This window comes from Coptis chinensis, chromosome 7 (genome assembly GCF_015680905.1).
Source record: "Coptis chinensis isolate HL-2020 chromosome 7, ASM1568090v1, whole genome shotgun sequence".
Classification (NCBI taxonomy): domain Eukaryota; kingdom Viridiplantae; phylum Streptophyta; class Magnoliopsida; order Ranunculales; family Ranunculaceae; genus Coptis; species Coptis chinensis.
This window is the reverse complement of record NC_141462.1, coordinates 80,640,902-80,656,452: the sequence shown is the minus strand read 5'-3', so window position 1 is coordinate 80,656,452 and position 15,551 is coordinate 80,640,902. Positions and strand designations below refer to the sequence as shown.

Below are 15,551 nucleotides of genomic sequence, written 5' to 3'. Positions count from 1 at the left end.
ATTCTGTGTCCACGCAGGATCTATATGTGATCTTTGTCCACAGGGGATCTGTGTAGTAACAATTCAAAGGAAACACTCCTGAGATTATAGAACAACCTTTGAGTTCTGTAATGTTTCTTTTGTCCTATAGGAGCTTAATGAGTGAAGAATAGGAGAGTTCATGGCTGGTCTTGTATAGCCACAAAAAAATTCCAGACGAAGGTCTTTTGTTGCCACATGCCCCATCCCCTCCGCTGAAAACTCTCTATAGATTATAGACACGGGGTGGTTTTTATTTTTTTTGGTAAATTATATACGGATTGGAAATAAGTGTATGGGACATTAGTTCATTCATGAATGGCCAGAATGTTTGGTACTTCTAATTCATGAAAGGACTTGCATTGGTTCGATCAAAAGCTATTTCCCACAACAGTTGAACCTGAATTGAACATTTTGGACCACATAATGCTAACACAGGTTTAATTTACATTTATTCACAACTTGTAATCAATGGATCGTGAATTCGTGATGTAATTAGAGCATCTTTGGGTGAGAATTTATCCTAACATCAAACACCAAATTTTCAATAATTTGGTGTTTTTTCATCTTCTAGAGAGTCACATGTTGATGAAAATACTAAAGCAAACACCAAATCGAATCGGTCAAAATTTGGTGTTTGTTTTGGTGCTGTATTAAATCTCTTTCGCGGTTTTGGAAAAACCGTACAGTTTTTTGAATACTGCATGGACTTGGGCTAGAGTGTGGGTTTCAATGTTTTTGCACGAGAGATTTGAAAAGAGAAGAGAGAAGAAAATTGATGTGCGACATATAGTGCGGTTTTTGGAAAACCGCGTGGGCTGTGTGGGCTTGGGCTTTTAAGGTAGGCTTATGTGGCGCAATTTTGCGAAAACTGTGTGAGCTATACGGTGTGGTTTATCTAAAACCGCACCGTTGTTTTTTTGGTTTCTCTCCTAAAAATGCTTTCAGTACACTTTTTGTTGTGTTTTCGAAGGTATCATCTCGTGTCTTGTATCTGAGTTTGAGTACATCCTATTATGGGAAATCTTCATCAATGATTTGGATGACAAAAACAGTAAATAATAAAAAAGTAAATAAATAAAGTGAAAAAAACTGAAGTAGCTGTTGGAGTTATCCCTCACATGAGGAGAGAAAACAGAGTCGAGAGAAGAGAAAGGCGAATCGGCGTTGGAAATGTCGAGGCGCCAGCGCTCGGATGAAAGCGACGGGTTCCTATTGAACTAAGGCGACCAGCGCTCATAGAGGGACCAGCCTTCGATCTCAAGTACATTGAAGGCCAAGGCCAAGTCTAATTTTCGTGGGCTTTGCTTCTGATTGCATGAAATTTGGTTTTGGAGATAAAAAAACCAAAAATCAAGGTTTTGGAAAAACCTAACCTAACCTAACAAGTCGGAAGGATTGGAATCTAGACTAAAACAAAAGAGAGAACCTTTACTGATATACAACCTGTAAAGAGATAAAGTGATCTAGTAAGGTGAAATTTGAAAGGAGAGATTGTAATCTTCCTTCCCACTTTATTAAGGCTGGCTCTTGTGGAAGTAGGCATCATTGGCGAACCACGGTAAATCTTTGTGTTGTGGTTTGCTTTTTTTGCTTTACATTATTATCCGTTGTTAATAGTTGTTTAGCGAGTTGGGCATGTTAGTATAGGTTGTAGTTGATATTTAGATTTTGTCCGGGAGTTGAATTGTGTTCAAATACAAGTTATCGTGTAGTGGGGAATCGATTGGTATTGATATAATCCCCAACAAGTGGTATCGAGCCTTGGTTAGAATAGCCTAGGGTGTTATCGAATCTTGGTCGGGAAGGTGTTTGTGAAATTCGAGAGAAGATTTGAGGTTAAATAACTTGTAGGGATGGACCATTAAAGTGAACACTTTCGTATGATGAGTCCGAATAGGAAGAACTACACCATCCGGAAAGCCAAGATGGAAGACTTTGTTATCTTGCAAGGACTTGGCACTTCCATTGAGAATGAGGGAGTAAAACCGAAAAAGGCCCGATGAAATTTGAGTGGAAAAAGCAAAAGCGATTTGATACATTCGTGATGGATTGACGCCGGTGTCTTTCACCACGTGCCCCGAGACTTCTGACGCCCGATTCTATGGAAGAAACTTCGAAGACCTTTATGAGAGGAAGTCCGGGTGGAAACAAAGTGCTAGTCGTTAAGAAGTTTGCGGAACCACGGTACCAAGAAGGTTCTTCAATGTCCGAGCATCTTAATGAAGTCTGAGAATATCATCAATCGGATGCATTTGATGAAGATCAATTTGGGAGGCGAAGTTGAGGCTTTGTTTCTATTAGGCTCTACCCGAAAGTTGGGAGACATTAGCGGTTTTCTACATGGAGGCGACCCAAGGATGGAATTGTTACCATGGAGATGGCTACCACGTCTTTGTTGAATGAGGAGACTAGAAGGAGTGCAAGAAGCGACTCTTCTCACTCGGAGATCCTTTTCACGAGAAACGGGGAGAGGTCAAAACGAAAACCATCTCGTTCTAGAGGTGATGGCGGAAGTAAATCTAGGGGTGAAGCTAGAACTCTAAAGGCGAGAGACAATGTTACTATTGTGCCCTAAAAAGGCCAGCCGGATATGAGAGCGCGAACAACGAAGAGGGATGGGATGAATAAGCGTGTACATGGAGACATGGTGCGGAGGCGGAAACTCTGGAGAGAGATACTACCCGCGACTAGTCGGCGACCTAGTGGGAATTGTGTCGGTGTGGTGTGTCTTTGTCTTAGTACCTCATGTCGGGGGATCTGAGTGGGTGATAGATCTGAGGAGCATCCTATCCGTCACACGCCGCGGGGATTCTTCACTACTGCTACGGTGTGGTGAATATGGTGAAGTGAGGATGGGTAATGATGGCGTCTCGAAGATTATAGGCATTGGAGATGTTCATATAGAAACCAATGTCGGCTACACCTTGACTTTCAAAGGATATAAGACATGTCCACGACATACGGTTAAGCCTAATTTGGTGGGGAAATTAGATGGCGATGACTTTGTAAACTTCGTTTGGTAGCGGGGTATGGAAGCCGAAAGAGAGGTTCCATTTGAGGAAAGAAAAACTTGCTCTCTTTACAAAACCACGGGCTAGTTTGTGGAAGCGAATCTGTGTGAAGAAGAAGCTTCATCCGAGCGTGGCACAAGAGGCGTGTCACATGGGCATAAAAGGGATGGAAGTTCTTGCTAAGCAAAAGGCGTGCGGACATTAAAGGTACACATTTAAATACATGTACTCATTGTTTGGTAGGAAAGCAACCACAGGGGTGTCTTTCAAAGATTCGATCTCACGAGAAAGGACAACGTCCTTGAGCTAGTGCACCACTGGACTTATGTGGTCCTATGAAAGTGAAGTCCCTTTGGGGGAGCCAACTTCTTGACATTCATTGATGATCGCGTCAAGAAAGATATGGGCCTATAGTCCGAAGACCAAGGATGAAGTACTTGGCGTGTTTGAAATTCCGGCATGGTGGAAAGAGGAGGGAAGTTGTTGAAGTGTATTATTTCGGATAATGGGGGTGAGTACATTGGGCCATTTGAAGAGTATTGCGAGTCATGGGATTAAGTCATGGCGGACCGTTCCCAAGACACCGCAAACGAGAATGGAATAGCGAGAGAGAGAATGAACCGTACCATTGTAGAGAGGATGAGATGCATGCTATCTCACTCTAAGCTACCTAGAAGCTCTTGGGTAGAAGCAATCGCGTCTGTAGTGCATGTGATCAACATGTGCCGGCAAAGCCTACGAATAGTGATTATCGAGAGAGTATGGTCGGGAGAGATGTTGATTATGGATACTTGAGGGTATTTGGGTGCGGGGCATTTGTGCATATTAGAAGGATGAGAGATCAAGCTTGATGACAAAGCCAAGCGGTGCATTTTTCTGGGTTATGGAGATGAAAAGTTTGGTTACAAACTCTATGATCCGATTAACAAGAAGGTAATCGAAGTCGAGATGTTGTGTTCTTAGAAGACCAAACCATAGCGGACTTTGAGGAGGGTGAAATTCTGAGGGCTTTCACCAATGATCTTGTTGATTGAACCGAAGTTCCTCTTGTGGAGCGTCTGAGAAGGCATTGAGAATGCGAGAGAACCATGAGTTTGAAGCTCATGATGAGAATCTATTGCTCATGATGGGATAGAACCTATTGGTATAGAAGATCGGATGAGATGCATGAACCACCACCGAGCAAGTAGAAGTGCAACCTCACGAGGCACCGATGGAGTAGATGGGGCAAGGAGGGTCCGACAGGAAGGGAGAAGCTTCAACCGGTATCCACCACATACGTGCGTGCTACTATCGGATGGTGGAGAACCTATGTACTATCAAGAGGCACTTGAAGGTACGACAAAAAAGAAAAGTGGTTGAAGGCCATGCATGGCGAGATGGATTCTTTGCATAAGAATCACACTTATGAAGTTAGTTGAGAAACCCGCGGGGAGAAAAGTTCTAAAGAATAAGTGGATATATATAAAGTCAAGCATGGGGAGAACAATCTCACCCAAGGCACAAAGCTCGCCTTGTTGTGAAGGGATTCGGTCGAAAGGAAAGGGATTGACTTTGATGAGATCTTCTCTCTGTAGTGAAGATGACTTCTATCAGGGTGGTATTGGGTATGACCGCAAGTATGAACCTAGAGGTTGAAAGCGGACTAGATGTTAAAGGCGGCTTTTCTTCATGGAGACCTTGAAGAAGATGTCTACATGGACCCGACGAGGAGGGGTTTGAGGTCAAAGGCAAGGAGCACCTAGTATGCAAAGGTGATAAAAAAGCTTGTATGGGTTGAAAGCAAGCAGACGATTGGTACATAAAGTTTGATTCCTTTATGGCGAAGCAAGGATACAAGAAGTCGCTTAGATCATTGTGTGTTTGTTCGAGATTTCGGATGGGGATTTCATTGTCTTTATTCTTTGTATGTGGATGATATGTTGATAGTTGGCCCAAACATCAACAAGATATCAAAAGCTAAAGAAAGACTTGAGTAAATCCTTTGAGATGAAGGATTTGGGTCAAGCAAAAGCGGAATACTTGGGATGCGGATCACCGTGATGAAAGAGTGGGAAGTTGTGGCTTTCTCAAGAAAGCTACATTGAAGGTGTTGAAGAGATTCAACATGGATCAAGCGAAGCCGGTCGGTTGTCGCTTGGTGGCGGTTCGCATGACCAAAGAGATGTGTCCTAAGGGTGAGCATGGCGAGTCGGATGGAAAAGATTCCTTATGCATCCATCCGATTAGGCGGTTTGATGTATGCCATGGTGTGTACTAGGCCGGATATTGCTTTCGCCGTTGGGGTGGTAAAAGCGATTTACGTCAAATCCGGGTAAAGAGCATTGGGAAGGTGTTAAGTGGATATTGAGATATCTCAAAGGCACTTCAAATCGTGTTTGTGTTTTGGTGGAAGTAAGCCCACTTGAAATTTTACTACGTCTCACGGAACATGGCGGTGATGTTATTTCGATGAAGTCCACCTCGGTTATCACGGTTACTTTTGCGGGGGCGGTTTCTTGGCAATCTAAGTTGCAAAAGTGTGTTGCCCTCTCCACTTCTGAGCCAAAGTATATTGCAGCCGCGAGTGTTGCAAAGAGTTGCTATGGATGAAGAGGTTCTTGACGAACTAGGGCTAAAAGCAAAAGCGGTTTGTAGTTACATGTGACGGTCGAGGCGCCATCCACTTGAGCAAGAATCCGATTTTTCATTCTAGATCAAAAGCACATACACGTGCGTTATCATTGGATTAGAGAAGTTCGAAGACAAGCATTTGTGTATCGAGAAGATCCATACCGACAAAAGCGGGTGGGGATATGATGACCAAAGTCTTACCAAAGGTAAGTTTGATGTTTGTTGTGCTATTCTTGGGAATGGCCGACACTCCCTCCTCATTGATTTGGCAATTGCATGGAGGTATCCCCCTCATTGTTCGGGGGAGATTGTTGAGTTATCCCTCACATGAGGAGAGAAAAATTTGGAAGAGCCGAAGCGGTGGGCGGAAATTTTTCGGATAGCGACTGCGACTTAGGGTTCGATAGACTAGAGGCGACCAGCTTCATATAGAGGCGACCAGCTTTTTCGATCTCAAGCCTTCAAGCTTTCGGGTCTAATTTTCGTGGGCTTTGCTTCTGATTACCGCGAAATTTGGTTTTGGAGATAAAACCAAAAATCAAGGTTTTGAAAACCTAACCTAACAAGTCGGAAGGATTGGAATCCGGACTAAAACAAAAGAGAGAACCTTTTCTGGATATACAACTTGTAAAGAGATAAGAGTGATCTAATAAGGTGAGAGACCTGAAAAAGGAGAGATTGTAATCTTCCTTCCCTTTTTAATAAAGCGGCTCTTGTGGAAGTAGGCATCATTGGCGAACCACGGTAAATCTTTGTGTTGTGGTTTGATTTTACTGTTTTACATTATTATCTGTTGTTAATAGTTGTTTAGCGAGTTGGGCATGTTAGTATAGGTTGTAGTTGATATTTAGATTTTGTCCGGAGTTGAATTGTGTTCAAATACAAATTATCTGTGTAGTGGGGGAATCGATTGGTATTGATATAATCCCCAACAGTAGCATACTGGCCTCTATTGTGGTCTATATTACGTGGTTTTGTATACTGTTCCATGTATCTGTTCAACTGTTCAAGGCTTCAAGTAAGCTAACCTGAACCTTGAAATTATTGCCCTCTGATATACAGACATGAGACGACCAGCTAAATAAGTGTCTTCTCGTCGTTCTCGATTGGTGTGGATACTACTGATTCCAAACCATTGATTGCACATGTAATTGACGTGTTAAAAAGAAATGTATGTGTGGTGCCCAAATCACCATAAAATGTTGCATGAGAATACAAGAGCACGACTGCTCGAGTATCTAAATTTACAATACATCTCAAAATAACAGGTTCGCCTCTTGTGAAGGTATCCCTGATTCGATGAACCATGCACCACGTAGGTGGTCAAGGCCTAACGTTATCTTACAAGACATTCTGTTGAAGTGTCCATTGATAGTGTACTTAAAGATGATTCTAATTCACTCGTATGTAACAAAGAAAAATATATATTGTCTCGAACTTAAATGACAAAAATATGTCCAACCAAATGTTTTATTGCTCTTTCGCCTGGGAAGTGGGCACTACTGCACTAGCATGGGTTCTTGTTAATGATTCCTTATTGTAATATTAAAAAAGATGTATCTCAACTGTATTTTAAGATTACTTTTTATCAATAACTAACCAACTTCTATTTCTTAAACCTCAAACTCTAAATTAAGGTATTAGGGGTGTAACTAAATACCATAACAAGGAACCAGTGTTATATATAGGCCATGGCTGGTGAAGTTGCTCCAGAAGTTTGGAGGAACCACAACGAATTCAAGCAAAACTTCGCTAAATTTATCAAATTTTGGTTGAAGTTAAGGCAGAAACCATAACCTCGACTTCCACCACACATAAATATTACCTATATATAAAAACAATCATTCCATCTTTTTCTCTTGCTGATACATATAGAGACGCATAATAGGAGAACCAAGATTTGCTTCCAATGGCTCCGCCGAACTCCATTCTTGTTATCGGAGTCGCACTATTGCTCACCGCTGCCTTGACTGAGCGTAAGAAACTCACATTTTCTTTTCTTACTTAGAATGTTTCTCATGTTTTTTTTTAACAATTTTGTTTTCAAACATGATTTGGTTATTTGAAAACAGTTTTATCTATTAGGGTGGCTAAATATCTCCATCTAAGAATGAAGACCTACGAAGAAAGGATGAAAGTATTTTAAGAAGTACAATAATATGTTGGATGAATATAACAAGTTAAAAGCATTATAAATTCATATTATTTGAAGTAAAAGTGTGTTTAGTACTTTAGTTTCACCTCATTTTTTTTTTCTTTTTTGTGTTTACAGAAACTTTTGTCAATTTTAGCTACGTTGGCGTAAAGGGACCAGAAAAATGGGGGAGCTTGAGTCCATATTATTCTACATGCTCCAAAGGAAAATCCCAGTCCCCCATCAACATTGTGAAGAAGGATGTTGTCTATGATTCCAAATTGCAACCATTTCTACGAAACTACACTGCAACAAATGTGACATTGATCAACAATGGCTTCAACATTGGGGTGCGTTTACGGTTTGTTTTACCTTCCATCACAACTTTTTTCTATATTCAATCCTCTTATTATCCATCCATAGTTACAAACTTATAATCGACGTAAAGTTGAGACATACGATCTGGGTTGTTAATGGGTCTCTATTGCACCCCCTGCGGCCCATCTTAATCATGGGCTCCAACTAGTGCAATTTAGGGGCAAAGGCCAACTTCGGAGTTTAAGCAGTTTAAACTTTAAACTGATGGCCTTCAGTTTAAACCTCTGCACTCTGCCCAGAGAATTCTTTCCTAAACTCCCAACTCCTAAGCACTTAAAAACGAAAGTCCTGATCAGAACCAGCCATTCTCCTAACAATATTCACAAGATCCATGCGAGAAAGGCCAAGCAACTAGCCTTCTAAAGACATTGTTTTTATGAATATTAAAAGTGTAGCATTCCTCTCTATACATATAGCTGCCACACTTGGTGCATTAGCTCCCAAATGGAAAATGTTTCCTTTGAATGGAGAGGTCCAAGTGCCCAACTAGCCCCCCTACTTTGAGTTAAAAAAATGTGGCGCTGATGCAACTTTTTTCATGTTGGGCTCATACTTTTAAGTTTTAAGCCGGAAGAAAAGTTAGTTTGGGCGGGCAATAAACAGCCCATATACCCTTAGCCTATCCGATCGAGGATGATTTTGATTAGCTTTTTTATGTATATTTTTTGTAGATTTCTTGTGGAAGTGCTGTTGGATATGCAAATATTGATGGAATGAAGTACACCCTAAAGCAAATGCACTGGCATTCACCTTCTGAGCATACAATCAATGGAGAAAGGTAGTTCTAGACATTTAATCTTGATGTATTGTAACTGGTAACAACAAACAAGTTTCAAAATTAAAGAAGATATGTAAGACTTGGATGACTTGGATGAACGTGGTGAAAAACATATTAGAGTGAGATTTTGTTCTTGCATTATTTAGAGTATGAAATGCATTCATTCACCACTTTTGCAATTGCAGATTCGCCGCGGAGCTTCATTTGGTCCATATAGCCAGTGATGGTAGTATCTCAGTGGTGGCAATCCTCTTCAAAATTGGCAATCCCGATCCGCTTCTCAATCAGGTAGATACGGATGAATACTAATTTACTATTTAACTTGGCAAGTTTTCAAGTATGTTTCGTTTGACATAACGGATTTCTTGTCACAAATGTATGCAGATGAAGGAAAGTTTGAATCAGTTGACAAAGGAAACATGTTCTGGTGATCAAGAAGCTCATGTTGCTGTCAGCAGAATGAAGCTTAAGCGTTTGAACAAAAAGACCAGGAAGTATTTCAGATATGTGGGATCTCTTACTATCCCTCCCTGCTATGAGAATGTTACCTGGACTGTCCTTGGCAAGGTATATATCTCTCTTCAATTATATAATAACATACAATGCAGCCAAATTAGGTCACGGACTAAACGATCAGCACAATAATATCTTGATAGTAGGTCACTAGGTCTGCATATTTGGAAAACTGACTAATTTAATAGCGATGAACTGCTAATGATAATTTCAAATTTTCGTAACTAGAGCTAGAGCTAAACTTTTACACCAAGAGTAAAGGCCTAGAGTCCACAGGGCAATAGTTGAGTTTATAGTTTACCTAATAATCTTGTTGGTTAGAAGTTAGAGCCTTTGCTATGAACTTATAATCTTCTGAAAGTGTAAATAAAACACGTAACAATGTGCAAATTATAAAGTGAAACCTTTACATAATTCAGGGTTTGCGTGCATCTAAATTTTTGAATGGATGCAGGTGAGAGACATATCTGACGAGCAGCTCAAAGCCTTAAAAGCACCATTGGACGCAACATTTAAAAACAACTCTAGGCCTGTACAACCATTGAACGGACGCAGAGTGCAATTCTACAATGAGCTTCACAGCAATTAAACTTGTATTTTTGTGCGGTGTCTTGAAGTACGGCATAATGCAACCTTAATGGAACATTTTCTAATCTTGTTGTCACTATATAAATGTATCACTAAAATTTGTAACTGGACGTAAAAATAAAGTTTTATGGATCAGTAGTAATAATAGTGTAGAAGAAATTGAGTTGAAGATGGAGTTGGTTTGCCTTTGTCTATAACCAAAGTTCTGCTTTTGCCCAACTCCTCTCCATTTGATTAGTTCCGTACTCAAGTACTGCACTTGATAAGTACACAATGAGATTTTTTTTTTGGACTCGAGATCTCTACAACTGGTACCGTGTTATCTTGCCGAATCCGAGATGTGTGTGCCTCGATACCTGTGTATGTGCTCCGAAATGTGTGTGTGGTACATAAATCAATTTATACCCGGTTATAGAGGAACCGGACTTTTTTTTTTTTTAGAAAAAAGTTAATGGGGTTAGGCATGGGCGGTTACCTGTTAATTCCTCAAAATGATATGTCCTACTTTATCCTCATCAACATATATTTGCAATTGCCTGTCTAGAGGAGGTATAAAGGGATCACATGACTCATTACTAGAAGGTAGAGATGCTAACAGATCTGCACACCTATTAGACTCGCTCCCTATATACACATGATTGAAACTAATGGTTACAAAGCTCAATGCCAAAAACCTAATACCAGATTTATAGATAACTTCGTCGATAATGTGTACCAACTCAAAGTATTGTACTTTTAAGTTTTAACAAAGTTTTGACCACCGAAAACTGGTTAGCACAATGAAGAATAAGATGTTTTGGCAATTTGTATTTCATACAAATAGCTAAAAATCAGAACAAGAGAAAAAACAATGATGACCAAATGCTGAAGAAAATGTTGAGTGTCCCTGTCAATAAAAAACAAAGAATTTCTGAATACAATGAGGGGGCCCAACCGGGTTCGAACCGGTGACCTCTTGATCTGCAGTCAAATGCTCTACCACTGAGCTATGGACCCTGTAGTGGCTAATATACTTTACTATAAATTCGATGGTGAAAACTGCTCAACTTATCTATCAAAATTTGAAAAAACAACTAAAAAGGGTATTAAACTTTACATTTTTTGATAATATGGGGACCAAACTGTTTGATTTTTGCGATGTAGGAACTTCTGTCAAATTTCTCTAATACCGTTTCTATTTTTTTTTTTTATTATTTTTTTTTTCAACATTGCAAATTAAAAAATTTATATTAATTTTTTTCAACATGACATATTAATTTATATTAATTTTTTTTTCAATATTACAAATTAATTTTTATTTGTATTATTAATTTATAAAATGAAAATTAATACAAATTATAAACGGTGTTAGAGAAATTTGACGGAAGTTTCTACATTGCAAAAATCAAAAATCAAAACGTCAGGAAAAAAAGTTTGGTCTTCAAACTGTCAAAAGGTGTAAAGTTTGATACCCTTTTTAGTCGTTTTTCGATCAAAATTTTGTGGGTACCAATTTTTCCCTTTGTAAAGTTTGCAATCTGCTTAACAATCTTTTAATATATCAACAATATTCAGAGAAATCAGAAGTTGGTATTTCTACATACCATATAGATTACCTCATTATACTAGAAATTCATAGATAAACTTGGCATGTGAAGTTTTAGATTGTCGAGAAGAGGTTAGGTAGTCTTCCTATTGTTACTACCTAATCTCGTGACTTGGGAACGAACGATATTAGGTTCATCAATTCAAAGTGAGCAGGGTGCATTTTATTTTGTAAAAATGTATGGCGAGCTTTTTGAGTCCGCTGGCCACTCCGGCACTCCACCTAGGCCCTATCCCCCTTCATATTATATTATGTCCTCATATTCTTGGTTTGGTTGCATGTCTTCATAGTTTGTTCGATCTATACAATATCCCAGAAAAGGGTTAAGGTTTTGGAAGAAAGAAAAGAACATAACAGAATAAAATAGAATTTGACCACTAAATTCGATTAGTAAATACCAATCTTTCAAACAAAATATTTGGTCGGCCCATCGGAAAATTACAAAGAACCAAATTGATTTAATGATAGCCGTAATACTGAATATTTTTTGAAGAAACTATGTTCCTTCTGACCTCCTTGGCATCTATTGCGGATGTAAACAAGCCCATAACACCAACAGTGAAGTATCGTAAAGTGTCTTGATGTTTTGGAGACCAACTTGGAGCCAATTTGACTGGTGCTGAATTGCTGAAAATTTGTACAGTCAGTGAATTGCCATTATCTTGGCAAGTTGTCACTTGTCACAGTGTTTTAGATCATCAATAGAAGGTTTGGTAGTCTTTTTCACGGGTGATATGATATGATTTCTGAATAAAGATTATTAAGCATGAAGCATTTATAGTGGAACAATATTTATTTATTCCACAATCATTATATATGTACAAAAAACACCTCAATCTCTCTCACACTTTCCCGCTTACTATTTACTGACATCTAAAAATTTTCACCCAAACTAAACAAAACAAAGGAAAACCAGTTCTGCATAGGACAAAATACGTACCACTTTAACCAAATCCTCTACACAGACGCCGGTCCCACACATTCCCATTCACGACTGCATTTCACCTCCATAACTGGGCCCACCCCACGTCTGCTCAACACTGACGACTCTCCACGTGGCGTTTCATCAAAATCCAGTCCACAGCCGCCAAACGAATCAGATCGTCTACCAGACACAAACCGTTTCATCCCACCTAACCCAGTTGACTCACTCATGGTCACTGACTCATCCACGTAAACATTACACTTTTCAGACTTGACAACCGTCAACGGTTTAACCACTGTTTCTTGATCATCAACTGCGGCAGTTTGTCTACCACGGCCCAAATGAAGTGCGTCCTTAAAACTCCTCCATAATCCAAGCTTCTTCTCCTTATTATTATTTCGCTTCAATGGTGGTATTGTAGAATTATTCTCCTTTGTTCGATGGTGCAATCTCACTCTACGGCTACGATCACGCTTCGACCTCACTCTACCAATACACGACACCTTTGGCGAAGACGGTTCTGTCAACGGAACATTATTATTTGCTGATCTTGAGCGTTGTTTAGGAAAGAACCGAACGTTACTCGGATGTTTATTGTTGCAACTCTTTCGATCAAGATAACATGTTTTTTGAGGCTTGGGTAATCCAATAATCGAAGCTTTTGATTTCAAGTTGATGGAATATCGTTTTGAAAACGAGTTGGACGTGGAAGAAGTTGGGTTTGAGTTATTTGATGAGTTGCCTTTTGTTGAACCTTTTCTTTCGTAAACTGCGTTACGATCATACCAATCGTATTCATCTTCTTTTGAGACGCAGTATGATTCTGGTGGAAAATATGGAGTTTCTTGATCGACTTGTGACATTTTGAATGGTTGAGATATAAAGTTGAAAGCAAGATAGGAAGAGGAAAGAGCTTAAAACAAGTGGTTGAGTTGAAACGGAGCCTTTTAAAGAAAGTCAAAAAAAATATGAGTTGAAAATACTGAAGAGGGAGATTTTGAGTTGGATTCTGCTTCTTTGCTTATTATTATTATTGGTTGCTGGTTTTGGGTTTGTTTAGAGGGGAATGGGGTGTGGTGGGGGTGTGAATAGTAAAAGAATTGTGAAACTTTGAATGGAGACGAATGCATGATTGAGATGCACCCTCTATTATTTGGGGTTTTCCTCAAAATTTATCTAATTCTCGTCAGTTTTCTATAGAACCTTCCAATGTTTGTCCCTTCTCTTTGTCTGAATTTGCAATGTCGGCATATAAAAATATGTCAACCATAGTACAAAATTCCGTTTAGGAAAAGATATCGGTATGCTTAAAAGATGATTATTTAGGAAATGTCGACACTAAGAGACCTTAATATACCAGTATATGGTGTATCTTAAGAAAAACTGGTAAGATATTGTGGTGTTATCGCCGCATACTGTACTATGATTTCGACACTGCAAAGTCGAAAAAATTGGCATATTGATTAATTCGACAATGTTAATATCATGCTGATTAAGTGATTAACAACAGTACTATTTCTCGGATTTTGTACACCATGGGTCCATTACCCTAATAATGGAGTTTGGGCGTTGATTTCAATTTCTAAAAGGTTTGATTTGAATGGTAGGTCTATTGAGTGTTACATATCTATTGTTTGTTTTAGACTATGTCTAATGATGTCTTGATTAAACTATAGAACTATAGCATATATAGTGCAAGTTAAGACGATAAATAATCATATATTTTCTTTTCTTTTTTCTTTTTTTTGGGTAAGATAAATAATCATATCATTATAGTTATGTACTAGTTTGTAGTCCCGTGTACATACGCACCGGCTCTTATGAAATTATTTAGATTTTTTTAGAAAATTGGGATTACCGTTTTAGTCGCTAATCCGTTTTAATTTTCTAACAAATTATTTTAATTAAATTTTAAAAACCCGTTTTTTTTAATTGGGAGAGAGATCATATTTTAATAGGAGAATAATTCCCATTTTAATTAGATATGCTAGCTAGATTTTCCATTTTCAATAGGGGATGAATTCCCATTTTAATAAGAAAATGATTCCCGCTTTAATTAGAAGTGCTAGAATTTGTTTTAATATGAGAGAAATTCCCGTTTTAATACGAGATGACGTGAAATTTTAATAGAGCTCGAAAAATACCTCTTGTGGGAGCTTTAATATTAAGACTAGAAAGTAGACCCGTACATACGCACCGGCTCTTTTAAAAATTTGCTCAACAATTATAACAAATCGTGATTCCTGTTTTCGTCGCTAACCTATTTTAATTTCCTAACAAATTGTTTTAATCAAGTCTTAAAAATCCATTTTAATTTATTAACAAATTGTTTTAATTATGTTTTAAAAACCTGTGATTTTTAATTGGGGGAGAGAGATCATTTTAATTTGGAAATAAAGAGTTTTTATGCTACTATTTGAGTTTTGGTTTTAAAAGGAAAGGAAATTCCCGTTTAAAGTTAGATTCTAAAAGGAAAAGAGTTTCCCGTTTTTAAGTTAACTATTAAGTTGATGACGTGGAATTTTAATAGAGTTTGAAAAATACCCCTTGTGGCAGTTGTGGGAGCTTTAATCAAAGACCATTAATACTGAGTAGTGGAAAATGCTCCAAGTGACCCACGTCAGCCCCCCTTTTTTCTTTAAGACTAACACATCAAATTTTCATAAAAAAATAGATAAAAATTCTTCTTTGCTTTTTTTTTTCAATTTCCCCTAAAAAAAATCATTGTCTTATTCTTCTCTTCTTCCAAAAAAATAGAATGAAAGTGATGTCTTTCCATGTTGGGAAACTTTTTATGAAACAAAGAAAAACCTTTTTTCAATTCTTCATCAAAAAACTTTCTCTATGAACCCAACTCCCTAAAAAAATCATCTCTTCAAACCTTATTTAATTGTTTCAGTTTTTTTTTATTGCTTGATTTTCCATTTTCTTTTTAATTGCAACTAAGAATTTAATCAACTCTAGATGTGGGTGAAAAAAATTTTAAACAATCAAAACCATTTGTT

The 15,551-nt window shown here is 38.3% G+C and overlaps 2 protein-coding genes and 1 non-coding gene across 3 annotated transcripts; 1 reads left to right on the top strand and 2 right to left on the bottom strand.

Annotated features, from left to right (window-relative positions):
* The first annotated feature begins 7,303 nt into the window (after positions 1-7,303).
* Positions 7,304-10,205, top strand: ACA1 (alpha carbonic anhydrase 1). Its single transcript, XM_086574446.1, has 6 exons — positions 7,304-7,621; positions 7,918-8,129; positions 8,829-8,935; positions 9,121-9,223; positions 9,320-9,502; positions 9,903-10,205. The coding sequence occupies exons 1-6, from the start codon at positions 7,555-7,557 to the stop codon at positions 10,035-10,037; spliced, it is 807 nt and encodes a 268-aa protein (XP_086430572.1). The 5' UTR covers positions 7,304-7,554; the 3' UTR covers positions 10,038-10,205.
* A 755-nt stretch (positions 10,206-10,960) lies between these two features.
* On the bottom strand, positions 10,961-11,032 carry TRNAC-GCA (transfer RNA cysteine (anticodon GCA)). The gene has a single exon. It is a non-coding gene; the product is annotated as a tRNA-Cys (tRNA).
* Positions 11,033-12,395: 1,363 nt separating this feature from the next.
* LOC147489234 (uncharacterized) lies at positions 12,396-13,735 on the bottom strand. Its single transcript, XM_086571561.1, has one exon. It carries the CDS (start codon positions 13,407-13,409, stop codon positions 12,579-12,581), a length of 831 nt encoding a protein of 276 aa, XP_086427687.1. The 5' UTR covers positions 13,410-13,735; the 3' UTR covers positions 12,396-12,578.
* Between the last annotated feature and the right edge of the window lie 1,816 nt (positions 13,736-15,551).